This window comes from Penicillium chermesinum (genome assembly GCF_028974085.1).
Source record: "Penicillium chermesinum strain IBT 19713 chromosome Unknown utg000002l:1.0-5270490.0:1.0-5274688.0, whole genome shotgun sequence".
In the NCBI taxonomy this organism is placed as follows: domain Eukaryota; kingdom Fungi; phylum Ascomycota; class Eurotiomycetes; order Eurotiales; family Aspergillaceae; genus Penicillium; species Penicillium chermesinum.
The window spans coordinates 3,780,819-3,807,757 of record NW_026695312.1 but is presented as its reverse complement, the minus strand read 5'-3'; the positions used below and the strand labels follow the sequence as shown (position 1 = coordinate 3,807,757).

The following is a 26,939-nucleotide window of genomic DNA, read 5'->3' as shown; positions in this document are numbered from 1 at the left end:
CGATCACCTGGATACTCCGCGAGGCTCAAATCGAGCTGTGTTCTCGCAAGTGGTAAGGCGCCAAGCCCTGGTCTACAAGTCCACGTGTGGAGAACTGCGTGCCATGGTCATGCGTCCAAAAATAGATCCGATCGACAACTATGGAGATTTTTGTTACCTTTACTAGAATTCTATGTATGCTTTATTGTCTCGTTATACTATTGTTTTGCATTAAAAAATTCGGATCGTGGCCTCGAATCCAGCTCAAAGACCATGTTTTTGCCGTGGACTCTGGATTCCAAAATCCCCTTGGTACGACCATCAGCCTCATGGTACTGTTTGGGAGTACCGTCCACCTCTGGGATGAGGCCCGAATCAGCTTCGACAAGCCACGTAGCGGAGCTGCTATCCCCGATCTCTGCGGGGCCAGCATCCCTGGGGCCTCTGTCTACGACTCGCCTCTGCGTCTGCTCAATCTTCGCCCATTGATTCCAGCAAAAAAGCAATACAACCCAAGCCAGCACATCGAAGATCACCTGCAAAGCGGCAAAGATGGAGCCACCAAGAAGCGCAGAGCTATCGGGCGAAAATAGCGCTCCAGGCGAGACGTAGAGGATATCGTAGAGCGCAGAGAAAAAAGTAAAGGCCGCAAAGAAGATAGTCGTGAAGAGAGCAGCGATGAGTAAAACCTGAATGAGAAGTCAGAAGGTGTCAAATCAAAGGCCGGATGTCACCTTACCTTCCATTTTATGCTCACACGATGCTTGAACCCTTTGGCTGTGAGATACGCGCACCAGCACACGATCTCTGTTCCAACCACCCAAGAAACAACACTATGGGCTGTCTCTCCGCCATTGCTGGACGAATGTCCTGAATAGTCCATTTTCTTGCCGCGAATCTCAAGGACTAGCAAGAGGATCCAGGCGACGATTGCGGTAACAATGATTGCAGCCATCACTATCCCATGTACGATCCTCGTGATGGCGAAGTATTGTTTGAGATCATTGAAGCGATTGATCAAAATATGAACAATTTCGTAGAAGATGTAGAAGGTGCCGCATCTTGAAACATAGTACAGGAGCGTCCAGAGAATGTTTTGAGCCGCGACTTGCGGGGTGGTCTCTCCTCCTGCCAAATTCAGGGAAAATTCGATAATATGGATGACGCCGGAGCTGCAGATTCGGAATATCAGCAAACCGAGCTTGAGGCAACGACGACCGTTAGAACGGCGTACAAAGTCTTCGCAAATAGCGTAGCGATAACAAACCACCGCGGAAGCGTTCTGGACCCCGGGAATTTGGTCCACCAAGCGAACAGTCCGAACAAGATGGCCGCATTCACAGTCTGGACGCACCAGAAGGCAAGCAACACGGCGTATACGCCATTCTGACTTAGCTTGAGCGTAAACCCATCCTGCCCTGCCATTGCGAGCCTCGAAGGGATTGAAAGCCGCGGGCGCGGGGGTTCGGGGGAATCAGGCCATGAGGACTTTTTCGAACCGGTTAATCCAATTACCTGATGTTTTAGCTGCGGGCTAAATGGACACCGAGAGCGTTGATAAATCCTTCAGTCGCTTCAACTTAAACCCCAGTTGGTCGCAGGAGGGCGATGTGGGCCTAAGTGCCCGTATCCTGGGGGCCAATTTACTCCTCTGAGCTTTGGGCGTTCTTCAGCTTTGCCTCAAGGTCGCGAAACTCAGCCACTCACAGCAGAAGATTGCGAGACCCATTCCTGATGGTGCTTAGGCTTCTGACCCACAAGGAGGCGCTTGCGAGTAGCCCCCAAAAGCCTTGAAGGGGCCGCATGTTGATGTCAATACACTGCTGCATCGTACTGTAACTACAGAGTACACCAAGGGAAGACATTCCAAGTCGCAATCCGTCAAAGTTTCAGTTTTGGTATCTTCACTGGTCTGCAAGCACGATAAGAAAAGAACTTCTCGAGAGAACCGCAACTCTTTGTTAATTGATGTCCTTCAAATTGCCAAGCTGCCGGCGAGGCTTTCGTAGGGCTGCGCCTTGTGCAACCTTGATAAAGTATCCTCTTTATAGGACCAGGATGCTACTATCCCCCAAGTCTTCATGGCAGTCATCGTTGATGTCTTTTGAGCGATGGCCAAATATAGTTTGCGAGACCAGCATCTTTGCTCCAGATGAAGACCCTGGTAAGCCTGCACTGCCATTCCAGTTATTGATCTCTTCTCTTCTCCCTCTCCGATCTTCATTCAAAAGTCAAGCCCCTGGGCCCTAAAATCCCAAGGCTTGAGCTCTTGGTAATGAGAATCAACCATGCCTAAGGGAAAATGTGAAAAGTGTTTGGAGGCAACGTCGTGCGTGGAGTAATGAAAATGTCAAGCATACATAAGATCAGAAGCCCTTTGGGCATGAGCACCGCCAAGGGCCTATCCCGGCATATCAGACCTATCCATACTATCCATACTATTCATATTACACAAACTCCAATGCGAAAAAGAAAAGTCCGACCTATTACGACGAGCTTACTATCCGACGCTATTTGCCGCTCTCATCGAATGGAAATGACTCTACAGAAGGGTTTGAGGTAAGTCGCCGTGACAACAGCCAGAGTACCTCTACAACATTGAAGCCCTGGTACAGAGGTCCCAGCTGAGTTACTATCAAGCTTCAATAACGCCGAAGCAGACTCTTCCCCTGTACATGATGATCCGCAAGTAGTGACCAGCCCGGATTACGCATGTATAAAAGACTGCGTGGCCGACAACACAGAGCCATTAGATTTGATTCGAGTAAGTCACGCAAAGGAAGGGCGATGTTCGTGGCAAATCCTGCTTAAGGGGAGCGTGGAGTTGCACGAAAAGGACAAACTCTACAGTTAAGAAAAGGCTACCATGGAGCATCGGCAGAACCAGGCAAGGGATCATGCAGAGGTTGGGAAAAGAATCAATTTAGTCTTCGAACTGAGAGGGGAGAAAGAATTCTGGCATAGTACTTCTTTGGGTTGTCGGGGTAATTTATTCGCTCTTTAGGTCTCAAGTGGTATAACTACATAGTTCGAATGAGGCAATTCTTTCACAGTAAAGTGATTCGAGTCTGACAAAAAATTAGGAAGCCATGTAGAAAAATAATCCATTATATCCATACAAACTACGAAAACAAAAAGGGCTTCAAGAGTCTGTAAAGTACACGAAGAGAAGTGTCAGCCCTAAACGAGATCCAACCCATTTACAGTACAGCACATTAGGCTATCAACAGCCCAAGTGCAAGAGGTCAAGGCACACTATTACAATACCTATCCTTACTCAACGTCCGGGGTAGGCTGGGCAAGCTTCGCAGGAGCGCTGACGTGACGGCCAAGCTTCTCCAGCTCGCCAATGATACCACCTCCGGATAGACTCCATCGCTCGCTGACCCATTTCTCATTGATGTTCTCGCGCAACAGACCGCTCTGAGCAAAGTACTCCAAGTAACCGCGGGTCTCCTCGCGGGTAAGGCCACCGAGAGTCTGCAGCTCAAGCACACCCTCCTTACCCGAAGCAGCGGTGGGCTTGAACAGCTCGAGCACACGGGGATCAGCATTGCTGTATGCCTCAGGGGCTGGGTAGTCGGGAGAAGTGGGGCTGACACCATCCTGGCGAGCGATCATCTGGTCCAGACCAACCTCGAGGCTGTAGCTGGAGGGGTTGTTGGAGGTGGAGGTAGCGTAGAGAAGCATACCGCCGTTTTTCAGCGTAGGTTTATCGCTCTTGAGCAATGAAAGGAAATGCTGAACGAACACAAGGTCGTGAGGATGAACGAAGCTGTAGTCCTCGGCGCGGTAGGCAGTCTTGGTCATCCAGTGGGACAGGCCATCAACAGTCACAAGAGTGGGAGGTCGAGACTGGAATCCGTTCTCCATTCCCGGGGCCGGGCTGGTGGCGGTGAGTTCGGCCCACAGAGCCTGAAAAACAGGCCAGGAAAGGGCGGCATCTCCCAACCCAAGCTGGGCCAAGTCCTTCAGAGTCATGGTTGGCTTCAAGTTTTCTAATCCGGCGTGTTTCTGGGAGACTTTCAGGCTCTCCAGAACCTTGGAGTTAGCCTCGACAGTTCGTTTGAGGAGAGCAGACGTAGCATTGGGCTGCACGTATTGCGGTGGGTTCGAGCCTTCGATGGGAGAATAGCTGGTTGTACCAGAGACGAGTTCGTAGGCTAAGGAATTCACATATTAGCACGAAAATCAATTAACACTCAACAGGGGCATATTGAAGAAGGCATACCATCGGGAACTGTGATGACCACCCAGTTCTTCAAGAATCCCATGGCCGCAGCCTGCAGCAAGTGAACAGTCTTTCCAGATCCCTTCGGTCCAGTGATGATCTTTCTTACAACCTTGCCCTTTTCAGCAGGATCATCACCGGAAATCTTCTCAAACAGCTGGCCCAGCTCAAGCGCATCCCGGCGAAGCACAGTGCCCGGACGACGGAAGATGTTCCAACCCTGCCGGGGCTTGAAAGCCTGCACAGCTCTCAATTGATCGAGCATGGTGACCGGCAGGCCCAGAACGGAGCCGCGAAGACGGTTGTCGATCATTGTCTCAGGGGAGAGTTCCTGCATGCCTTCAACCTCCAAAGCATTGGGGTTGCTAAGGACAATGCGTTTTCGCATGGCCTTGCGCTCTCCAATGGCTGGAGGACGCGCACGGTTCTCGGTCGCCTTCTTCTTCTTCCTGCGCAAGGTCTGACCCTGTCGGTACTTCAGTTGGGTTATGCTGTTCTTATTCTTCTTTGCGGGCATAGCATATTGAACCGCTGTTGAGTGGAATCCGGCGGTTGTTATCCGGGTTGTGGTGGTTGACGAGGGGAGGATTGCTCGTGGTGTTCGGAGTGGCGAGAGGCAACTCCAGCACCACGGTGAAGCCATTGTTCAGTAGCACCGGCACAAGGGCCAGTGTAGAACAATTCTGGCGGATTGGGGTGGTAAGATAATGGGTGAAAGAGGCGGACCGGAGAAGAGCCTATAACAATTTGATGAATCGATCCCGTTTTCCTAATATAGGCAGGCGGTCCATACCTCCTTAGTCATGCGCGGCAGAAAAGTGGGAGCGCCGATAACTTTTTTTTTTCGTCTGGAGATAAAGATACAATCACCACTTGTTGAGAAATCTCTTTATTTTGCAGCAGAGTTTTGTCGTCCGACGATATATCCGCCATGACAGACACTGACATGGCCAACTCTGGCTCTTCAAAGCCGGAAAGACTGTACGAACCCCGAATCTATATCTCCGTATAAACATGTCCCAACAAGACCATAAATTAACCAACCATAGTCCTATCACCGTCGAGAAGCCTACCCCCTACACCTTCGATCTAGGCAACCTCATGGCCAATGACCCAAACCCGTTAGAGCTCCCACAGGGCGAATCACTCGACAGCGCTCTGCAAGCAGTCGCCCGCGATGGCACCCAGGCCCTCATCAACCAGCTTCTCACAACCTGCAACATCACCTCATCAGTCGACAACGGCGTTCTCCTGAGCCTCCCAGCCCCCAACACAACCCTCCCCCGCCATAAGCCCCTGCCAACCCCCAAACCCCCCACCAAGTGGGAGCTCTTCGCCCGCAAGAAGGGCATCGGCAAGTACAGCTCCAAGCCCGGCGCCGCGCTGGCCGATAAAGAGCGCCGCAAGAACCTTGTCTACGATGAGACGACGGGCGAATGGGTGCCGCGTTGGGGCTACAAGGGTAAGAACAAGGCCGATCAAGACCAGTGGCTTGTTGAGGTTCCGGAGAAGGACTGGAAGAAGGAGGAGGCGGCTGCCGAGAAGGGTAGCTCGATCCGCGGCATGTCGCGTGCCGAGCGTAAGGATAGGATTAAGCGCAATGAGCGCAAAATGCGCGCGAATGAACGCAAGGCTAAGAAACCCAGTAGAGGGTAAGGGCTTTGGACCTTTGGTGCTGTTATCTTGTATATCCTTTCACATCTTGGATTTTTTCATCGGGCGTTGGGTTGGAGTTGAGGTCACTCATCATTCATGACCAGATGATCTAGTTAAGACATACCAAAAGCATTTTCTTATTCCAGCTCGTGTTTCTCTCAGTATGATCCTTGAGTGTTTGTGTTCGATGCAACCCTCTTAGTAGCCTAAGATACTGGTGTAGGGAGCCCAAAGGGCATACGCTGGACAGCTAATATCTGCGACTAGTCCACCCGTAGTGTGGTTTGGACATCACGATTAGTCACATAACTTGGGTAGTTAATTACTCAATAGGAACTTCAAGCTAAAGAATGTAAATGCTGAACCGATTTGGTTTCCATTAAACCGAAAATGCCAACCATAATCGCTATTGTACAACCGCCAGATATTGAACACCATGAATGACGAATAAATAATGAAGACCAGCCGAGTAAGTGCAAGGACAGGAAGCATGAAGCAAGTGAAACAAGCCACAGAGGGATATCTGAAAACGCAGCTGAAACAGGACAGACCATAGAAAAAGACGATAAGAAACGATGGCAATGAAAGCAATGGTTGTTGACCGGAGCGGAGCAGCAGAGATAACATGACCACAAAATATACACCAAGAGAATTGAATATGAATGATACGAGATCCGGTAGGGAGACGCCAGGAGATGATGCACTGAAGATGCTTGTCCAGCCCACGAGAATTCAAAGGCAGTAAGGCCCAGTGTCAGCTTAACGTGAGACTCAAGGAAACAACGATGCGAGGAATTCATTTCGGCGTAAACCAATGAGCACTGCTGGCATGGCTTGCAAAGTTGATCAGAGGCAGGGTCGGTCCAGCCGACAAGAGAGTCCGTGCCAAAGGCATACAAGGCGCCTAAAAGTGGACTGCGCCTTACGATGACGAGTGCCTTGCACACAAGCCTTGGATGGTGAGTGGGGGCCTTTGAAGCCTAGATTTTAATCGGAGACAGTGGAGGTCCGAGTTCTGGAAGTTGTGAGACGCTTCGGGTGTGCGAGGTGTGTGCGGTGTGTGCGGTGTGGGTGGTGTGGGAGGTGTGGGAGGTGTGGGAGGTCTCGATGTCCTTCGGCCGAGCTTTGCGGCCTCGGCCTCGGTCACGGGTCTGAGGACGAGGCTTTTCCTTCTCCTCCGAGCTGGAGCTTGATGAGATCGCCCTTTCATCACTGACTGGTGCCTTTTCTTCGGCCTTCCTCGCTTCTGCCTCGTCCAATTCCTTCTCTTTTTGGACCCACTCCTTCTCGGTCCAGCACCCCTGCCAGCAGTTCTTCCAGTCACAGACCAGGAACTGGAAACAGAATGTATCGATCTTCATACAAGGCTGTACGCAGATACATAGGTTGCGATAGTCCATCTTGTTTTGGTCCACGTAAGAGTGAAGAAGGTTCAGGTGGCAGGTAATGGCGAAGAGCAGATAGTAGTTGTAAGGCGGCAACTTAGAAAGTTCATCGCGGAGCAGCTGAGGCGCACTGGTGGCTCCTTCGCATTTTTGAGCGATCAAATCTTGAGTCGCCTTGGGGAAAATCTCATCCGGCAGTTCTCGAAGCCAGCCTTTGAACAAAGACCCGATCGTGTTGATGTCGTAAAGATCAGGTACATCGAACAAATCAACATCCAACTCTGTATCAAACCGGCGCTGCCAATACTTGACTTCTTTACCACTTCCTGGAACTCGGTAAAGACCTTCCTCCTCACAGCCTTTGAAGTTGAGGTAACTGAGAAGCCTTGTTAGTCCACACAGGTGCTTTGATACTGCATTTGACACTTACTCAATGCAGCGATATGGAAGAGCAGGCATCCAGAACTCTGTCTTGTCTCTGCAATCTTCCAATTTCTTGGCAATTCTTGTCTTTCTCGCTTGCTCAAACAACGGGAGGCTGATGGTGCTGCAAACATAATTGTCGTCGGTGACGAGATCGCGCTCGTTGGTGCTGCCGCTCCGAGTGATCTTTTTGAGGAAACCCTTCCCAGCCTTGCCCAGATGATCTGCGGCTCCACTGGATGATTGTTTGAATGTATTGAAAACACCGGAAACCTGGCTCAAAGAGTGTGAGGGGACCATGGAACCACCGGTGGACTTGTCTCTCCGGACTGAAGGACTATCCGCGGGAATTGCCAATCTAGATCGTTCAGGCTGTACAGTGGTAGGGGAAAAGTGGGCTTTTTGCGACTCAGGCTTGAATTCCTCGAGCTTGGCCAGACCAAGTGATGGCCTTCGTGGCATGGGTCTATTCGCGGCGTTATCGTCCACTCGAATGGAGCGAGACCGTGTCAAAAGATTAGCGAATCGCTTGTTCTTTTTCGCAGGGACGGAATCAGCCTCGGCGGCGTGTTTGCTGCTGTTCACGGTACCATGGCCGACAGAATCTAGATCTATTCAACGTAAGCGTTCAGGAAAATGTCGGATCTTTTGTTTGGAGGTGCGATCTCACTCTTCTCTGCTTCTTCTGCCTGAAGTAAGAGTGTAGGCAAATCGGGAGTCGACTCTGACAACCTCTGTGGCAGAGGCTGTTTCCCGTCTCTTGAAGCCCCACGGCTCGAATGGCCCCTGCTAGAGTGACCTCGGCTTTTTGGTGGCTCTGTTGAAATGTCTGAGCCGTCCGAACGCTGTGTTTTGTGGGACGATTTTGGTGCTTTCAGCTGGCCAAAGAATGACCGTGACGCGTCTCTGGTATGTTTAGGAGACTGCTTCGGAGATGGATATTGGGGAATAGCTGTAATGCCAGGAGTCGACGGTTCAGTTAATGTCTCATTGAGCTCATTATCGACAGCTAGGTGGCTAGGCGATGACATTGGGCTTGTGTTTTTGCTGCTCGAATCCTCCTTCACTGGGCGAATTGTTGTACCGTCGATTACCGGCGAGCCGGGCATGGATCTTGGCGAACGCGGTGTCAAGGGACTCAGGTTGTCGGAGTTCTGGGCGCCTGGTGACAGAGATGAAACTTGGGCATTTTTCGAGTCGGACTTGGCTGCGCTCAGATCCAAATTGGGGACTTTCGGGGTTTTGGATGGCATGCTAGGCGACAATTGATGAGATCAACCAGCGCAAGTCAAGGAACCAGTGATCGGAGGGGTGGTCGCGCGTGTGTGACGAGTTCAACGTATCGTATGCAGTCCGGTGTTGAACAGATACTTCCGGCTTAGCCAAGCGTATTAGGCTAGAGTGGCCGCAGTTGCGAATAAGGGATATTGCGATAGATGGCTGATATGACTGCGGCGCCCTTCAGGCAAGTACCTTGGAACTGCTCACTCGAAGGCGCAAAAAGAATGTGGACGGGCGATGAGAGATGCCAATGCTGATGTGATCGAAGGAATGGAAGCTGAGGAGAAGACAGAAATCAGCCCTGTGCTTCTGACATCTTTGATAGTCGTCACCATGTCAGGATTCAAAAAAGTCAAGTGAAACCATCTTGGATGGTGGGTGATGCAGGGGGTCGGAGATCCAAGCCCTGGGCTTCGGTAAACAAGGCCAGGTACTGCCTTGTTGACACAGTAGACGGGACTGAAGGTTGTAAAGAGATCGATGCCAATACTCACCAGGCTACCCTTCATGCCCTGAAGGTTTGTGGACGCTTGCAAGGACCTGATCGCGTTCCCCTCTTTCTGGCGGATCGATGATCGGCGGACGGGGTCGGGTAAAAGCGTGTCGCCCAACCTGCAAAGAAATCCGAAGCCTCCCCTACAGGAATGAGAGAATGACTCAGGATTGAAAAACGAAAGAATGAGAAGGAATCCGGGACCAGAAAGCGCAAAAAGATAAAAAGGAAAGAAAGAGAAAGAAACCCCAAAAAAAACCAAATCAAGATAGGAGTATTGAATGGGTGGACAAGGGAATTCCCCTGAAACGAGCTAGCGCTGAGGTGGCTGCGTTAGCAGGAGCACTGACACCTAAGTGGACACTGCCGAGCAGCTGCAGTCGTTTGGGCAGGCAACCGTACGCGGAGGACGTAAATTTGTGATATTCACGCAACAATGTAGGAAGGGAAATTGGCGAGCAGAAGGGACATTCCACGGGGATTCGGTTATGCAAGGTCGAAGATCCACGGCCTCTGTTGCCTTACGCTTAAAATAAATTTGTATGGAGAAGTGGTCCACCAAGGACAAGAAAATCACGGTGGGGAACTGCTTGTATACTTGATCCTCGGTACGTAGGAATTAGAAGTCACAGATACCAACTATACAATTCCTACCATCTACTATATAGGCAATCTCATTCCCTTGCTACAACAATTAACCTCCCGCGGGACGACGTCACATCCGACCAAGGATCATCATCCTCCCAATGATTCTCATAGGAAGACCATTCTCAGTGGCTTCCCATGACCCAATTGCATGTCGATCCTTTTCTTTTTCTTTTCCTTTTCTTTTTTCCACGCTTTGTTCTTATGGCCCTGATGTTGGGCACTGGGAAAGTGGACCAGTGAGTATTTATTGTTCGGACGCGCTGCGCGACATAGGATAAACAGAAGACTGGGAGACTGTCACGTTCTCCCAGTCCTAGCGGTGTAGAGTAACGACTGTACTGCAGTGAATACGTGTACGAGTATGACATGCGCTCGATCAGTCATCCACTCAGTACCATTGGGTCTGGCAGCTGGAGCCACGGGCGCGACGGTGTACGTACCTTACGTAGTAGCGCATGCGAGCCTGATTTGTCGGTCGCTCGATGCCAGTGGGGACGGAGTCATTGTGCTGGCAAATCCAAGCGCACTGCATCGTACCTGGCCGATCGTCCATGGGTATGATGCCAGTGGACCTCGATACAATTTTGGTGAGCCAAACACGGTGAGATTCAGGAGCAGGTACCTGAGCCGGTCGCAACATTTTAGACTGATCCAAATAGCACCAAGTGGGGATTCGTCGGACCTTGCATAAAACGGCACAGGGTAGATAACGCCTTCAAACTACGGAGTACTGGAGGGCTCTAGTTCTCCTGCAAAAGTACTGGGCAAATCCAAACTGGCCAATGCCACTGAGAATAGTACCCAGCGCACGGAGTACGCCGTAGGCGCCGCGGATGTACGGAGTAGGTCCACATTGATTCGCCCCTTGGTCTCCTAAATTGATCCAAGTTTCAGACTGCACCCACCGATCCTGATAACTCCGGTAGCTACGGAGTACTCCATTTGTATCCCCTCAACCGTGGCTGGAGGCCTGGTGTCACCCCACTTGTCTCAAATTCTAAGATACATTTCCACCCTGCTGGGGAGCTTGATATGGAACTTTTTGCGTTCCCAAATTTATCTTGTCGATACATAATAAGACTGTTGGGTTATTTCACCGGTCTCGCTGACGGTTCATCTAGTTTGAGTCCTTCAACTTGAATTTAGATGCCACAATCAACCGACATGCCCTGTATTATTACTCAGTAGGTCGAATACGCAGGCTATTGGAGTACTAAAAACGCTGGCTCGAAATATGGACTTTAAAATACTTCCAAGACTGCCCGTGCAGGTGACATTGAGAGGAAAACAAAGCACACGTTGGCTCCTATCAGAAGGAAAGGTCATCCGCTTTCCAGAATTATCATCAGCATGATTAACTATGTGCGGTGTTTATAGTATTGTACGCAGTAATGCTGATGAATTCTTTTCTTTGCCACGCTGTCCAATATGTGGGGGCTCTTTGACCAATCCCCGTTCTTGGGATGTAATGCCAGTCTGAAACATAGCGTGACAAAGATCCCGAACGAACTAACTCTGTCAGAGCGCATGGAGCAAGTGGCCGTGTAACGGCGCGAACAGTGCGAATGCACAAGTTCGCTCCGGGATTATGCGTTTATGCACGAGCCCTAAACAAGTGGAGAAAATGTCTGTGTTTACCGCCCACGTGACCACACACCCTTGAAAAAGAGCGCGATCCCGGTTGGTCCAAATCTGACCCAAGTCAGCCCAAGTCAGCCACATTTTACTCGCTTCGCGGGATCCTGGCTTACTCCCGCGGCTCTGCTTGAGAGCGGTCCCCGCTTATGCATCCTAGCTTAATGACCAGCATGATCTGAGCCTGAACCACTCCTCCCGAACAAGCTTTCCCCCTTTCCCGCAACTAACGACCAGCGCGCACGTGCCGGTATAGCTCTACTGTCCAGAATGGCCTTGGTATCAGGGCCTGGCAGAGCGGGAGGCGCTACTTCTGACCAAGAATTACACACCCAGAAACACATCACTTACATCACCAAGCTGGACACTGTGCGTGCCTCTTTTCAGTCTTACTTCGAGGCATTCATTGACTGTAAAATAGAGGAAAGATGAGCTGGAGTACTGGCTGACAGAGCACCTGCGTCTGAATGGTGTCTACTGGGGGTTAACTGCCCTTCATTTACTGGGCGCACCCGAAGCTCTACCCAGGCAAAGTACTATTGACTTTGTACTCTCTTGCCAAAAGGAGAATGGGGGATTCGGTGCTGCCCCAGGCCACGATGCCCATATGCTCTATACAGTATCAGCAGTGCAAATTCTTGTCACTGTGGATGCACTGGATGAGCTAGAGGCCAAGGGCAAAGGCGCTCAGAATGGTAAAGGTGGTATTCAAAAAGTGGGCTCTTGTACGCTGCTCCTCTTGAAGAGATTCTCTTATCCATATACTGAACTTCAATAGTCATTGCCAGCTTGCAGAACGAAGAGGGTTGTTTCATGGGCGACGAGTGGGGTGAAACTGACACTCGATTCCTCTATGGTGCTCTGAATGCTCTGTCTCTGCTGCGTCTGATGGATCTGGTCGATGTACCTAAGGCCGTCAGTTATGTCCAAAGCTGTGAGAACTTAGACGGAGCCTATGGCGTAACTCCCGGGGCTGAGTCTCATGCTGGTCAGGTCTTCACGTGTATCGGAGCTCTGTCTATTGCCGGTCGCTTGGACTTGATCAACAAGGACCGATTGGGAGCCTGGCTCAGCGAACGGCAGGTTGACAAGGGTGGCTTTAATGGCCGTCCCGAAAAGTTACCTGATTCCTGCTACGCTTGGTGGGTGGGATCAAGTCTTGCTATGATTGATCGGCTTCACTGGATTGATGGACAGAAGTTGGCTGGGTTTGTTCTGCAGTGTCAGGTAGGTCAAATTTGGGAGGCATGATGCGAGTTCGACGGCTAATTGCTCTCTAGGACCCCAATGCAGGTGGCTTTGCCGATCGACCTGGAAACATGGTGGATGTCTATCATACTCACTTTGGCCTGGCAGGCCTAAGTTTGCTAAAGTTCGAAGGGCTAGAGGAGATAGATCCCGTTTAGTAAGTGGGCCAACTCCCTTGGAACACGATTATTCACTAACGGGAGTAGCTGTATGCCCAAGTCTGTCATTTCTCGGCGCCTAGGGAAGTGAATCATAACACAAGTGAATTCACTCGTCCCATTCCTCCTGCCATCTAATAACCCATTGTTCTCTTTCTCCATAGGCCATGGGATACAAGGCAGGAGGAGAGCAATTGTCCACTTTGACTTATTTCCGCTTCATACCATCCCACAATAGCCTGAAGGCTGTTAAGACATCGTGGCACATTTCTATCTGAGTAATAATAGAATAGCCAGACCATTAGCATCGATCCCACATTCAAATGATACCAATGCAGTGCAATCCACCTGATATTCCATCCTACCGCAGATTTTCCCGCTGTTGGCTCCTTCCCCCTCTCGAGCGGTTGGAGCGGTTTCCGGGTGTACTCCATCCCGTTGATGTCAGACCCCAGCCAGTCTCCCTTCTCTCTTTTGTCTGATTCCCATCGCTCCTTCGACACTCTGTTCTCGCATTGATTCTTGCTTTCTCATTTTCTTTTGCCATTGGCTTTTCTTGTTGCTTCCTTCTGGATTTGCGGCCAATTGCTCTTGGAACAATGGACGCTGCAACGCTGCATTGCATCATTTGCCCGACACTTCCACAATTCAGCGACGTGTCTCATCTGTTGACCCATGTTGCATCGAAGGCCCATTTGTCTCATTATTTCAACCTTCAAGTCCGCACTATTCAAGATCCTGCCGCTGCCGAGCTCCTAAACGAGTACAACGAATGGTACAGTGGCAACGATCTCGCGCAGCTACTTTCGGATCGCATGACCTCCAAAGACGATCGAAAGAAGAAGCGAAAGTCCAAAGCGGAAAAGGGTGAAGCAAAGATTCCGCAAAGAAAGAAGCCTCGACGTTCGTCGAAATCTTCTCAAGCTGTGCCGGACTTCTTAGATCCCCGCTTGATGGTCCCGGGCCCTACCAAAGAACCACAAGCGATAGATGAGTCTTCTTGCCCTGTCACTCCTTCTGTTTTTACTGCAGAAGACCGTCCGTCGTCTCAATTGCAAGCTGGAGCGACCTCAGCGACATGTACAGCCGCCAGTGGGCCAGATAACCAGCATGGACATACCCATGGGCAAGGTAGCTTCCCTATAACAACTATCCCCAAAACACCACAGCCACATCGGAATAAACGCATCGTCGGCGAATTATCTTTGGATTTGAAGAATGCTTCAGAGCCCTTGCTCGACAGCACTTTCCCCACGAACACTTCAGATGAGTTTGATTACAAGGTAGGGCCCGACGAAATGGCCCGGTTGAAAGGTATAATTTGGCCTGGGATGGACTTGTTTGACTCCGCCACGCAACAAATGCGTCGCAAGAGAAACCAGAAGAAAGACTGTGAAGTCTTGAAGAAGATGGAACAGTCCTCCTTGCAGATTGAGCCTACAGAATTTGTTTTTCTCTCCCACTGGTAATCTACTCAGGGAGCGGCTGATCGACGGCAATGCGGACAATGACAGCCCTTTGAAAGGCGAGACGCCAATTCCGAAGTCCCGTACTCATCCAAAGAAAAATGCTCTCCAGAAAAGCTTGGACCCGAACATCATGTGGCCTCAGGATAGGAAGGGCTCCAAAGGAGTCACAACACGCAGCCGGAAGCATAGCGCGACATCTGATGCTACACATAACGGATGTTCTTTACCCACTGGAGGCTTGACTGGGCTCCAGCGGCCACTCGTGGAGAACAATGACTTTGCTCTTTCAGTCCAAGCATTTGGAAAACGTCCTCGTCAGGCATTCAGTGTCTTTACTGATGAGAGCGCAAGCATTCCACCGAGCTTGGCAAACCAAGCTCTCTTGTCAAAGATTCAGAGGGATACCCTAACTTTGACACCGGCTCGTCTTGTATTGGACAGGGCCTCGGATGACAATGAGCAGGCCAGAAAGACCGACCAGGAAGGAGTAGATAAAGAAAACATGGAGCCTATTCTCAATTCTCAGGGCCGAATTGACTACCCTTGGAGTTCTCCCTCGCCCAGAAGGCTGCAACAAGCAATCCCAGTTCCTTGTCCCAGTACTACTATGACGAGCTTCCTGGCATCGGGTACCGAGCTTCAAACCCGCTCTTGGCGCCTGGGCATAAAATGGATTCTTATGAATGCAATCCCTATGGCGAAGCCACCTTGGTAGCCAACAATGAATGGGCCGTGACTCCGACAGCACTTTCGTCCGAGGCTACTCTTCCTGACGAGGAGCGCCAGCAACATGACCTAGCCCTGTATTTGGTAGGTGAGTGATTCGGTCTTGTTTATGGGAGCAGTTGTCCTACAGCCAGGTAGTGCAGGCGACTTTATCTGATTATCGGAGAGCTGGAATGACGTGAGCTGCTACCTAATCTTTTTGTAACAACATGGTCTGTCTTCATAAGGACTTGGAAGGTGGATAGATCGGCATTTCTCTGGGCAGCAAGGAGGACACCGTGATGTACCAGTACGGTTAATTAGTTCATTATTCTTAATGAGATTCAAATATTTCTGTTCCGAGGCCAAGTTGAACACATCCTTTCAGCCCTTGACCCCTTCAGATTCAGATCGGAGTCCATTCAGCTCCAAGTGTCTCTCCGTACATATAAATGATGTCCGCGGAATCCTTGATTTTGGAGCTTGAACCTCAGCTTAGCATGTTTACTAGGCAGCTTGAAACAGATATAGCCGGTACAATCCGTTCAAGTTCATCAGAAATGAGGGTGTTCAACTACATATAGAATCGGACTCAGACCACAAGCCCCCCTTATCTACATGAGCTTATCGCCGATAAGGTGAGTCAGCAACCCATTAACGCCTCACGCGTTCTTCACGCGTCAAGCTCGATAGATCACCTCAAGTACTGGGTGTCCACTGTGGCTTAATGGTTTTTCTATTGACTGGCAAGGGCATTTTCCAAATTGATATCTAATTTCTGATTCCATCCAGCCTACACCATGGCACCTCAATCCTCTCCATCGTCCTCCGCACCATCCTCATCCCTAAAACGCAAGCAACAGACCATCTCAAGCTTCTTCACGCAAAAGTCCGCCTCAACCCCTCGAACAGCCTCAACAAGCAACAACCCAGAGCCTCCACAAGAATTGTCATCAAAGAAACGACCAGCTTCCCCCATCCAGAACAAGGCATCAAGAAAGCAGGGTCCCTGATCGAACATGAAGACGAAGACGACGATGACGATGTTGTCGTACCACCCACAAAACGAGTTCGAACCGATAGCTTCAAAACAACAGCAGACGACACGCCCGCCCTCGAACCTTCCAAACCCTTGTCCCAGCTGAGCAGCAGCCAGCGGACCGACATATTCAAGTTCCAAAGCTCTCCCGCCCCGAACGCCGAGAACGCGGAAGATGCGGAGTCGAAGAGGGAAAAGGAGAAGCTCCACCAGAAGTTTGTCCGCAAGCTCGGCGGCGTGGACTGTGTGATCGGAATCGGCCGAAGCGCAAGCAATGACTGTGCGACCGAGGGCGAGGGCGAGGAAGGAGAAGCAGAAGAGGACGACGAGCCTGCGCCTCCACCGAAGAAAGGAAAGGCCACTGCGAAGGGCGGGGCAAGTAAACTGACACCGATGGAGAAGCAGGTTATTGAGATCAAGCGCAAGCATATGGATACCGTGCTAGTGGTGGAGGTAGGGTACAAGTTTCGGTTTTTTGGAGAGGATGCCCGCGTGGCGGCGAAGGAGCTGGGGATTGTGTGTATTCCGGGGAAGTTCAGGTTCGATGAGCGTGAGTACTACGCCAATCCCGAGGGATATTTCGGCTTGAAGTGCTAAATTGTCGGCCATAGACCCCTCCGAGGCTCACATCAATCGGTTTGCGTCTGCGAGTATTCCGGTTCACCGGCTGCATGTCCATGTCAAGCGACTTGTCACAGCAGGCCATAAGGTTGGAGTGGTTCGGCAGATTGAGACTGCTGCTTTGAAAGCCGCGGGGGACAACCGCAATGCGCCGTTTGTGCGCAAGTTGACCAATCTTTACACGAAGGGTACTTATATTGACGATGTTGAGGGTCTTCAGGGCCCTGCCCCTGCTGCTGGAGGGCTCTCACCTGCCACAGGGTACATGCTGTGCATCACCGAGACGAATGCCAAAGGCTGGGGGAATGATGAGCGTGTGCATGTCGGTATTGTCGGTGTTCAGCCAGCTACAGGTGATATCATCTATGATGACTTCGAGGATGGGTTTATGCGGAGTGAGATCGAGACTCGTCTTCTGCATATTGCACCTTGTGAAATTGTGATTGTGGGAGAGATGTCTCGCGCTAGCGAAAAGCTCGTGCAACATTTGTCTGGAAGTAAGACGAATGTTTTCGGAGACGCCGTTCGCGTGGAGCGGGTTGCAAAGAAGAAGACTGCGGCCGCGGAAGCGCACAGCCATGTATCGAGCTTCTACGCTGGAAAGATGAAGGCTACTGGCACTGAAGAGGACGTTGAGGCGGCCAAACTCCTGAAGAATGTGTTAGGACTGCCAGAAAACGTGACCATCTGTCTTTCGTCGATGATTGAGCACATGACTGACTATGGTCTGGAGCATGTCTTCGATCTGACAAAGTATTTCCAGCCGTTTTCTGCAAGATCGCACATGCTTTCTCAACGGAAACACACTGGTCAGCCTGGAAGTTTACCAGAATCAAACAGATCATTCGTCCAAAGGAAGCCTCTTTTGGACACTGGATCGGACTCAAACACGGTTTGGGCAACGTCTGTTGCGGCGTTGGGTTGGACGGCCTTTGCTGGATAAGACACGGTTGGAAGAACGTACGAACGCCGTGGAGGAGTTGACGAATCCGAGCCGCGTAGTTCCCGCGGAACGAATGAAGGCTCTACTAGGGAAAATCAAGAGTGACCTGGAAAGGAGTTTGATCCGAATTTACTATGGCAAGGTGAGAAGCCATCGAAAACGATGCGTCCCACTCTATACTAACCTGACCAGTGCACGCGACCCGAGCTTCTTACAGTCCTCCAAACCATGCAGATGATTTCAATGGAATTCGCGGAGGTCAAATCTCCACAAGATACGAAGTTTGACTCGCCATTGATTAGCGCAGCTATTGCGTCCCTTCCAACAATTCAAGCAGATGTCACTCGCTACTTGGATAGGATCAACCTCCACGCCGCTCGAAGTGATGATAAATATTCATTCTTCCGCGAAGAGATGGAGACGGAAGAGATCAGTAATGAGAAGCTTGGGATAGCCAGCATTGAACATGAGCTGGAAGAACATCTCGCTGTGGCCGGGGAGCGCTTGGGGAGGAAAAAAGTCGAATACGCCACTGTTTCCGGAATCGAGTACTTGATTGAGGTGGAGAACAGTTCGCTGGCCATTAAGAAAGTGCCAGCCTCCTGGGTCAAGGTCAGTGGTACGAAGCAGAAATCTCGCTTCCACACACCAGAAGTCATACAACTGGTGCGTCAAAGGGACCAACACAAAGAGGCTCTGGCAGCAGCATGCGATAAAGCATTCGCAGCACTCCTAGCCGAAATAGCCACACAATACCAGTCTTTCCGAGACTGCGTGCAGTCCCTCGCCACACTCGACTGCCTCCTCTCCCTAGCAGCCATCGCCCAGCAACCTGGCTACGTGAAGCCCGAATACACAGAGCACCCATGCATCCACATCGAACAAGGGCGGCACCCGATGGTTGAGCGTCTGCTCACAGATACCTACGTACCAAACGACACAGCCCTGGATACAGACGCCACCCGAGCGCTCCTAGTAACCGGGCCCAACATGGGTGGAAAATCCAGTTACGTGCGGCACGTAGCCCTCATCGCCATCATGGGCCAAATTGGCTCGTACGTCCCCGCTGCCTCCGCGCGCCTGGGCCTCCTCGACGCGGTATTTACCCGCATGGGCGCCTTTGATAACATGCTGGCCGGTGAGTCCACGTTCATGGTCGAGCTGTCCGAAACAGCAGACATCCTCAAGCAAGCCACGCCCCGGTCATTGGTTATTCTCGACGAATTGGGCCGCGGCACATCAACGCATGATGGTGTCGCTATCGCGCAGGCTGTGCTGGACTACATGGTCCGCTCCATCCGCTCACTTACGCTGTTCATTACGCATTACCAGCATCTCTCCCGCATGGCCCGCTCGTTCCCGGATAACTCGCTCCGGAATGTGCATATGCGCTTTACCGAGTCCGGGAGGGCGACGAAGACATCACGTTCTTGTATGAAGTGGGCGAGGGCGTCGCACATCGTAGCTACGGATTGAACGTTGCGCGGCTGGCGAATTTGCCTTCTTCGGTGCTGGATGTTGCGAAGGAAAAGAGTGCGGAGCTAGAAGAGTCGATAAAGAGGAAACGACTTGCTGCGCTTGCGGGGGCTGTGGGGAGAGTTGTTACTGGGGATAGTGGCGATGATGAGCTGCTTGATCGGCTACTTGCTAGTGCTGGGCAGCTGTCATGAAGTTTCTCGTGTTCGTTTTGTACATTATATCAAAAGGCCTATAGCTTTGTATGTATATCGAACGAGTTTGATCAAGGATGAGAAACAGCCGCGTTTCAGTCCAGATTTGTCCTCGATTATGCCTGTCAAAAAGCGATTACAAGGTCTGGCTTGTTATGGACGCGATTTCAAGGTAGATATACCCTACTAGTCCTAATAGCAGGGCCTAGTCTTAGCTTACAACATACCTCACTACTGGCTTGCAGCTTGTCTTCCAAGCATGAATCAACACAAAGCCCTGCGAGATGATGCCCTACACTACAATTCGCCAGCTGGCACGACAATTAGAACTGGAGGTTTCAACTTGATTCCGTAGTTCGTAGTCGGTCAGACTTGACAGCCTCGGCATCCTGCTACCACTGCTAGAGCCAAAATAAGGAGAAAAGCACATCACAACCTCATTTGTCGCATTGAGCCCATATGCAAGCGCACCGAATGGAGCGTAGTATTAAAACACCAGACCAAACCAGACCAACCCACAAATCCGTGAAATCAGCTCTCGCGCAACCTCATTTCATTTCTCATAGTAACAGGGCTTTTTGGATATGCACGTTCTCTCCATCTCTCTCTCCCATCGGAGTCCAGATCGACTTCTGGAGATATTCCTGCATTTGAGGGTACACCCAAATAGCAAAAAAAAAGAAGATCCCATCCACCTATATCAGAACCTCCGGTCGATGATCACTCAGACTCGGACGGCGGGTTGAGACAGGTGGCGCGGCGGTTGAGGTAAGGAAGATGCGGGAGTCGAGATACGGCGAGGTAAAGGAAATTTGGGGACAGTGTTTTTTGGCCGAAGAACGATCATGAAAAACCGAACGGGAGGGATATGCGAGAGACAAGAGACGAAAGACATAGCGCGCGCAAATAATCGTTTTGGGGTTTTTTAACGGAGACGGCGGGCCTCGCGCTCAGACTCGAGCAGGCAGAGGATGTCGTCAACCTTGACTATAAAGTTCGGCTTGTATTAGCGGAGCGTTCTAGATTCGCGTGGGCGTGCCCGAGTATCAACAATTCCCATATCGGATGACCCCAGGTCCATTGTGGATTCTGAATGTCGGATTGTTCCCCCCTCATTGAAATCCTCCTCTTTCGATACTCTGGTATATTCAAATGGGTGCTGGGACTGGGTGATTTCGGAATCGCATACCTGGGCCCTTGACGTTGCGGATAATGCTGCGGGAAGTGTCGTCCATGAACTCGACGCGGACCTGGGTAACACCACCACGGGAGCCTATAATCATAAAAATCACAAATCAATATCGGGAACAGTTTTGAAAGTCGGGATTGTCCATTTTGCGAATAAATTTTGGGGATTTCCATAGTCGTGCGGGACATCCCCGCGGAATCTTAAACGGATCTCCAAAGCTTTATATCGCGGACTGGATTGGTAATAGCACATACCGGTGCGGCCGAGGACACGGGTCACCTTGACGAGCTTGACGGGCTGCTTAGCGGAATCCATCTTGAAGGGATGAGGAGGGCTCGGGGGCGAGGTTGGTGAGAATTTGGGTGGACTGGTGGAAGTAGCGGATGTGAAGATGAATTTGCCTTGTGTGGGTTCCAAATTACGCGAGGGCTCAGGGCTGCTGACACCTGAGCCGTCAGGCATGAAAGCGTTTTATCCCGCTGAGTCAGCAAGAACTTTGTGTCCGCGATATAATTGACACCTGAAAGTGGGGGCATTAATCTAGTCACCAATGTTAGTCATCCTTCGATGCACTCGAGCCAATCACCATGTTGTGGTTGCGGGCAAACGGGATTTCAGAAAGGAATACAGGTAGTACGACCGGCTGTAGATCGCCAAGGAGCATTTGATATTCTAGCACTTTCATAGTAGTCATCATGCATTTTCACATATAGCCAGCCATTGATCTATTGCCCAGCACGTGGGGCTCCGTTGCCGGTCTACATGGGCCCGCAGCGTCACCGGAAATCGCTGCCCCTCCGAATTTCTGTAAAGACTCATTTTGTCCAGCCACTTTATTGCGCGGACAACCTGCTATAATACCAGGTACCACTATACCGTCATCGGAAACCACTGTCAAGTTGAAGGCGAACTTACTCACTGCAATTGACCCTCCTCACCTCAAGAAGAAAAGTTGCGACACCGCCCCGCATCCACGCGCCCATCATGGATCTCGTAAACCAGTACGACTCAATGCCCTCTCCAATGCCGAATCTTCAACAGGAATAAAATAGCTGACGATGGGTCCTTCACAGCCTCGAAGGCAGACTCCTCTTCGCCGTGCCCAAAAGCAAGTATCCTCTCATCTTCCATCCATGACTCATGGCATTGTCCTCGCCAACAGCGCATAGAGAACGAGCATCAAACCACCCTCTACCTCTTAATCACCCGCTAACCATGTGAATCACGCAGAGGGCCGCTTGCAACAAGCCACCCTTGAACTGCTCGCCGGCAGCGACATCCAATTCCGCCGCGAGAACCGCCTGGACATCGCCCTCGTAAAGAACATGGACATCGCACTGATCTTCCTCCCAGCCGCCGACATCCCCACCTTCGTCGGCGAGGGCCGCGTCGACCTGGGCATCACAGGCCGCGACCAGGTCGCCGAGCATGACGCCAACCTACCCGAGGGCGAGACCTCCGGCGTGGAAGAGGTGCTCGACCTCGGTTTCGGCGGCTGCAAGCTGCAGGTGCAGGTCCCCGAGAAGGGCGACATCAGCGAAGCTAAGCAGCTCGTGGGCCGGAATGTCGTTACAAGTTTCACGTCGCTGTCCAATGCCTTCTTCGCGAAGCTGGAGGGCAAGGCTGCGGGCGAGAAGCTGAGCACTAATATCAAGTTTGTCGGGGGCAGTGTGGAGGCGGCGTGTGCGCTGGGTGTCGCGGACGGTATTGTGGATTTAGTCGGTATGCTTTCCTACCGGAATAGCTGAATTCCCTTACTGTATTTGTTGTGAAATCGTTGCTGATATACACGCTCCTTCCTCAGAATCTGGCGAGACTATGCGGGCCGCTGGCCTGAAAGCCATCGACACCGTCGTCGAGAGCACGGCCGTCCTTGTCAATCCCGAAACTCCAACAGTGCTTTGCAGCAGATCATTCTTTCTCGTATTCGCGGTGTGATACAAGCCCAGAAGTTCGTGCTGTGCCAGTACAATATCCCGCGTGACCAGCTTGTCGCTGCGTGCAAGATCACGCCCGGCAAGCGCGCGCCCACCGTCACCGCGCTGGAAGAGGAGAACTGGGTTGCAGTCAGCTCGATGGTGGAGAAGAAGCGAATTGCGACGGTCATGGACGAGCTGACGAAGGTTGGGGCCGTGGATATCCTGACACTGAACATTGCGAACTCGCGGACGAACTAGAGCGGATATATGTGGCTTTAGATTTTTGCTCGTGGCTTGTTTTGAGAATGTTCTTTTATGTCCCCGTTACGGTCTCTTGTGTTGAGGTCTTGAAGCTTTGGGTGCAATTCGAGGGTGTTGTGGATCTCTAATAAAAGTACATATAGAGTATGGGTTTATGCAAAAGCAATTCCTTGACATTTGCGCTCTTTTTCATCATAAATTGAGTGCAGGCTAATAGCACTCTTCGATACGGACGCTGAAATGTCGATTAGTGTGCATAAAAAACCGTTTGGAGGGCTTGAAAGTCACTTCTCACAAAATTGGACTGAAATTTGGTATGAGGAGTGTGATGCCTGGATTGATATTGCTTTTTGCGTCCACGAGCAACATGTCAGAAAGCATATTGGACAGAATTGCTCATCCGCCGTGCACGTCCATGCTGGAGCCATGGGCTTCAATCCCTTCATCCTTGATGGTTGTCGCACTGGTTCAAGTTGCGGATTGTGGGAAAGACCCATAACTTGTCCATGCGACCCTTAAGAAGCAATGGGCTACACCTGAGCACTGCCTGCCTGATAATCAGACTACTACCTCTAATATATCTTCGGCTTCTCGAGATTACCCTAGGTAAGAGTCTTTTGGAATTCATAATAGCTCACATAGAGGCTACTAATAAAACAGAGATGCCAATTGTCATAGCTGTATTCTTCATGCGTGCTTCTACAAGTTCATATGCGAACATAAGTCTTATTTCTTCAACCCCATTTCCTCTAGGTATAATTTATATCGTACAATGCATATGTAGCGGCTTCGGCCGTGATCTGGTACCGTGTAAGCCGGGCTTCAATTCATCAGACATGTGGTATCATCAAGAAACGTGAACAGGGTAAGAAAAAGGAAAAAAGAAACAAATAAACAATATAACCATCCACTGGGTATACCACCCAGATTGATCTCCTAATTATAAGCTCCCATGCCAACGCCTTCCTTCCTCCCCCCACACAATAGCCCTGAGACACTGCCCAACCCCCTCCAGATCACCTAAGAGCCCCACGTGACCCCGGTCACTCTTGACAAGCCCGTCCTTGATAATTCGGTACCCTGGCGGTAGCATCGCTGCCGAGGCGAGGCAGACACCGTCGCCCGCTGCGAAGGCCAGGTCATCGTACGCATCCTGGTGCTTGATCGCCTCGCGTGAGGTGACACGGGCACCGTAGACAGTCGGAACGCTCTTGCCGAAAAGCACTGCGGCAGGCGGATACTTATTCTGCTGCTGGTGCTCGGGGTTGAATTCCAGGCCGGATTTCCAGTGTTTGACCTCTGCGAGCGTCCGCTCCAGGTACTCGACCGCTGCAGCGCGCGGAATGGTGATTGTTGTCGAGGCTTTGCTGGTTCCTGAGCTTCCGCGTGGATGCGGGACAGGGCCGACGATGCCGTCGGCCGCAGAGGGAACTCTGTGGAGCTTTTCGGAAGCGTTTGCGACAGCGGCTTCCGGGAGCGGAGCTGTGGAGCTGTGCTGGGGGGTAGGGGGAGTTTTGCCAGGGTACGATTCTTCATCTGTGGTTGAGTCATACTGAGCGTCGGAAGAGGAAGCGTGGTCCTCACGGCCACCCAGGGAGAAGCGCTTGGTAATATTGAAATTGATCAGGCCGCGGTTGGCGGGCATAGGCGGCAGTGGGGGGGGCGATGCAGGGGGACAGGCGGTATTCGTCCCAGTTGCGGGCGTCGAAGAAGTCGACGGGGTATTCTTCTTTGGTATGCTTGTTTATGAAGCAGTGGCCGTCTTCTGGGAGAAGGGCGTAGCTCGTCCGGAAGGTGAAGTTAACCTGTGCGGTCAGGACGCGCGAGCTGAGAAGCACGTCGTCGCCGTTGCGGAGAGGACCCAGGATGTTAACGCAGTGTTGTGGCACGCCGGCGTAGACGACGCCGGCGAAGAGATCAGGTCGTTGGTTCACGGCATGTCTGGTGATGAGGCCGCCGAGGCTGTGGGCAATCACATATGCGCCGCGTCGGGTATTGTTTGATTGATTTGATGGAAGGTTCTCCAGAAACCCGATCAGCCTCTGTGATAATAAGTCTGGGCTCAAACGCCAGTCGTAGCCGTAGTTCCAGACACGGAGATCGCCGCGAATAGCGTTGTCGCATTTCTGCAAGCGCTTGATGAGTCGCCTACACACGTCGACAGGGCCAACGTGTGATAAAACACCAGATGGAATGATCTTTTCCTCCATGTTCTCTTCGTCCTCGCGAGTCAGCCCTACTTCCAAGTCGACCTTGCGGAGATTCAATCCCACTTTCATCGGTGCCCAAAGTTGTTGGTGAGGGGGTTTGGCAGACCGTAGAATTGAGCCCCGGTAGCCTCCGAGAATCACAACATCACCCGTCAACTCCCTCATTGCCTCCTCTAGGACAGGATGAGTCGACTGAGGATGGTTCTTTGGCGGTGGAGGCGGGGACGGCGGTTCTGTATGGGTATGCGTCCCATTCAGAGCCCTGTCTTTCGCGGCAGACGAAGCGCCAACCGAGCTTCCACGATCAATGAAGAAAGGCTTCGACGTCCAATCATTGCGGATGTCGTGGAGATTCAAAGTAGGCATACTAAGCAGCCGACTACTCGAGTCCTGCAAGGAATCTTTAATCGCCTTGAACCGACTATTGACCTGCGAATGAACGTTCTCATAGCGCGGCCGTTGCTCCAGCGAAGACGCCGTGGACGACGCACGCAAGTAAAGCGATTGGTCCGACGAGGACCGTCGCAAGCTTGGCGGTCGCCGAGGTCCGGTGGTACTAGGTCGTCGCGAGTACGAATGTTTCACCGCGGAGCTCCCTTCCAACGGCTTTAACTCAGAAATCGACCGAGCATCATCGCCGTCCTCGTCATCATGCTCCAGATCACTGGTGCGGGGCGACTGGGGATGGCGAGAGACCAATGAAGTGGTTCGCTGCGGCACGCGAGCCGTCTGCTTATACGGGGACCCCTCGGCCGTCTGACTGCGACCACGATTATGCTGCGTTATTCCCGAACGGAAAGATAATGAGGGTCGCTTGGCCAGCGAGCCCAGATCCGGGAGAATCTTCTTCAGCTCATTCGACCAGGAGCGCGGTCGAAGAGGTAACGAATTTTTCAGCAACGACCGTGTAAAGCTCGAGCGTTGGGCCCCAGCCGAATCCTTCGAGACGACTGCAGTATCGTCTCCGTGGGGGCCGGCGCGCGGGTCTGGCTCCACAGTCTGAGCGGGAGGGTGAGACGCGGCCGCATCGTCGCGAGGCCGTCGATTTTTTGCAATCTCGATATTGGGAAACCGCTGTGGGAAACGCTGGGGAAGACGCTGGGGAAACCGGGGAGGGCTGTCTTTCACTGGTTCGGGCTCCTCCGTTAGGTCCGAGACAAACAGGCCGTTTTCACGGGTGGCATCTGGGATGGGCACAAAGTAGTTTCCCTGCTGTTCGAGCACGCGGTTCTTCTCTTCGGCGGGTGTTGCACGCGCCTTCATGCGGCTCTGGGCGCGACTAATGCTGACGCCGATGACCTCGCTGGCGGCATCTTCGTTCACCTCGGGGTCGAGATCCGGGTCGGAGCTGTGTACGGCCTCCTCATTGTCGGAGCTAGAAAAGGAGGTGTACTGCGATGGCGAGTCAGAAATCGCAGCTATCGCATTGAGAGAGGATTCTGAGGTGTAGAGGTCCTGCTGTCTGGACGTTTGCTCGGGGATTTCCTGATCGGGGCGTTTGGTCGTAGGCGTTATGGCCTGATCCCGGTCGGAAATGGACGGAACCATAGCAGAGATGCCGTGTTGACAAGGGAAGAATCTTTATGCTCGAAGGGCATGGGGTCGTCTGCAAGAGTATGACCAAAAAGCTTGGCCCCAAAGCGCCCAGGAACCCGGGACAACGCAGAAGAGGACCCGGAGAGGCTTGTGCAAATTAGTGGGGAAGTGATACAAGATATGTCCCAGACTGCGGTATCACACTCCCTGTATGTACTACGTTCCAACTCGAACGTGAAG

The 26,939-nt window shown here is 51.6% G+C and overlaps 11 protein-coding genes across 11 annotated transcripts; 5 read left to right on the top strand and 6 right to left on the bottom strand.

Moving 5' to 3' along the window:
- Positions 1 to 197: 197 nt before the first annotated feature.
- N7468_002280 (uncharacterized protein) lies at positions 198 to 1,404 on the bottom strand (the record flags this gene model as incomplete). Its single annotated transcript, XM_058471577.1, has 3 exons — positions 198 to 668; positions 719 to 1,151; positions 1,214 to 1,404. The coding sequence occupies 3 exons, from the start codon at positions 1,402 to 1,404 to the stop codon at positions 198 to 200; spliced, it is 1,095 nt and encodes a 364-aa protein (XP_058334718.1).
- A 1,848-nt stretch (positions 1,405 to 3,252) lies between these two features.
- N7468_002279 (mitochondrial 37S ribosomal protein mS29) lies at positions 3,253 to 4,853 on the bottom strand (the record flags this gene model as incomplete). The annotated part of the gene is made up of 2 exons (XM_058471576.1): positions 3,253 to 4,142; positions 4,211 to 4,853. The coding sequence occupies 2 exons, from the start codon at positions 4,851 to 4,853 to the stop codon at positions 3,253 to 3,255; spliced, it is 1,533 nt and encodes a 510-aa protein (XP_058334717.1).
- Positions 4,854 to 5,141: 288 nt separating this feature from the next.
- On the top strand, positions 5,142 to 5,866 carry N7468_002278 (ribosome biogenesis protein RRS1; the record flags this gene model as incomplete). The annotated part of the gene is made up of 2 exons (XM_058471575.1): positions 5,142 to 5,191; positions 5,260 to 5,866. 2 exons carry the CDS (start codon positions 5,142 to 5,144, stop codon positions 5,864 to 5,866), a joined length of 657 nt encoding a protein of 218 aa, XP_058334716.1.
- A 980-nt stretch (positions 5,867 to 6,846) lies between these two features.
- N7468_002277 (uncharacterized protein) lies at positions 6,847 to 8,927 on the bottom strand (the record flags this gene model as incomplete). Its single annotated transcript, XM_058471574.1, has 3 exons — positions 6,847 to 7,627; positions 7,682 to 8,285; positions 8,345 to 8,927. The coding sequence occupies 3 exons, from the start codon at positions 8,925 to 8,927 to the stop codon at positions 6,847 to 6,849; spliced, it is 1,968 nt and encodes a 655-aa protein (XP_058334715.1).
- Positions 8,928 to 10,484: 1,557 nt separating this feature from the next.
- N7468_002276 (uncharacterized protein) lies at positions 10,485 to 10,736 on the bottom strand (the record flags this gene model as incomplete). Its single annotated transcript, XM_058471573.1, has 1 exon — positions 10,485 to 10,736. One exon carries the CDS (start codon positions 10,734 to 10,736, stop codon positions 10,485 to 10,487), a length of 252 nt encoding a protein of 83 aa, XP_058334714.1.
- A 1,265-nt stretch (positions 10,737 to 12,001) lies between these two features.
- Positions 12,002 to 13,137, top strand: N7468_002275 (Rab geranylgeranyltransferase subunit beta BET2; the record flags this gene model as incomplete). Its single annotated transcript, XM_058471572.1, is given in 4 exon segments — positions 12,002 to 12,143; positions 12,160 to 12,456; positions 12,510 to 12,958; positions 13,012 to 13,137. The coding sequence occupies 4 exon segments, from the start codon at positions 12,002 to 12,004 to the stop codon at positions 13,135 to 13,137; spliced, it is 1,014 nt and encodes a 337-aa protein (XP_058334713.1).
- A 599-nt stretch (positions 13,138 to 13,736) lies between these two features.
- On the top strand, positions 13,737 to 15,428 carry N7468_002274 (uncharacterized protein; the record flags this gene model as incomplete). Its single annotated transcript, XM_058471571.1, is given in 3 exon segments — positions 13,737 to 14,602; positions 14,616 to 15,192; positions 15,207 to 15,428. The coding sequence occupies 3 exon segments, from the start codon at positions 13,737 to 13,739 to the stop codon at positions 15,426 to 15,428; spliced, it is 1,665 nt and encodes a 554-aa protein (XP_058334712.1).
- Positions 15,429 to 16,111: 683 nt separating this feature from the next.
- On the top strand, positions 16,112 to 19,584 carry msh3 (mismatch repair protein MSH3; the record flags this gene model as incomplete). Its single annotated transcript, XM_058471570.1, is given in 6 exon segments — positions 16,112 to 16,316; positions 16,337 to 16,900; positions 16,962 to 17,724; positions 17,735 to 18,056; positions 18,107 to 19,294; positions 19,324 to 19,584. 6 exon segments carry the CDS (start codon positions 16,112 to 16,114, stop codon positions 19,582 to 19,584), a joined length of 3,303 nt encoding a protein of 1,100 aa, XP_058334711.1.
- Positions 19,585 to 20,502: 918 nt separating this feature from the next.
- Positions 20,503 to 21,092, bottom strand: N7468_002272 (40S ribosomal protein eS28). The gene is made up of 3 exons (XM_058471569.1): positions 21,028 to 21,092; positions 20,774 to 20,857; positions 20,503 to 20,571 (listed from the first exon to the last, which is right to left on the bottom strand). The coding sequence occupies exons 1-3, from the start codon at positions 21,086 to 21,088 to the stop codon at positions 20,510 to 20,512; spliced, it is 207 nt and encodes a 68-aa protein (XP_058334710.1). The 5' UTR covers positions 21,089 to 21,092; the 3' UTR covers positions 20,503 to 20,509.
- Positions 21,093 to 21,831: 739 nt separating this feature from the next.
- Positions 21,832 to 22,950, top strand: N7468_002271 (ATP phosphoribosyltransferase; the record flags this gene model as incomplete). The annotated part of the gene is made up of 4 exons (XM_058471568.1): positions 21,832 to 21,835; positions 22,004 to 22,495; positions 22,578 to 22,669; positions 22,723 to 22,950. The coding sequence occupies 4 exons, from the start codon at positions 21,832 to 21,834 to the stop codon at positions 22,948 to 22,950; spliced, it is 816 nt and encodes a 271-aa protein (XP_058334709.1).
- Positions 22,951 to 23,893: 943 nt separating this feature from the next.
- N7468_002270 (uncharacterized protein) lies at positions 23,894 to 26,711 on the bottom strand (the record flags this gene model as incomplete). The annotated part of the gene is made up of 2 exons (XM_058471567.1): positions 23,894 to 24,556; positions 24,618 to 26,711. The coding sequence occupies 2 exons, from the start codon at positions 26,709 to 26,711 to the stop codon at positions 23,894 to 23,896; spliced, it is 2,757 nt and encodes a 918-aa protein (XP_058334708.1).
- Between the last annotated feature and the right edge of the window lie 228 nt (positions 26,712 to 26,939).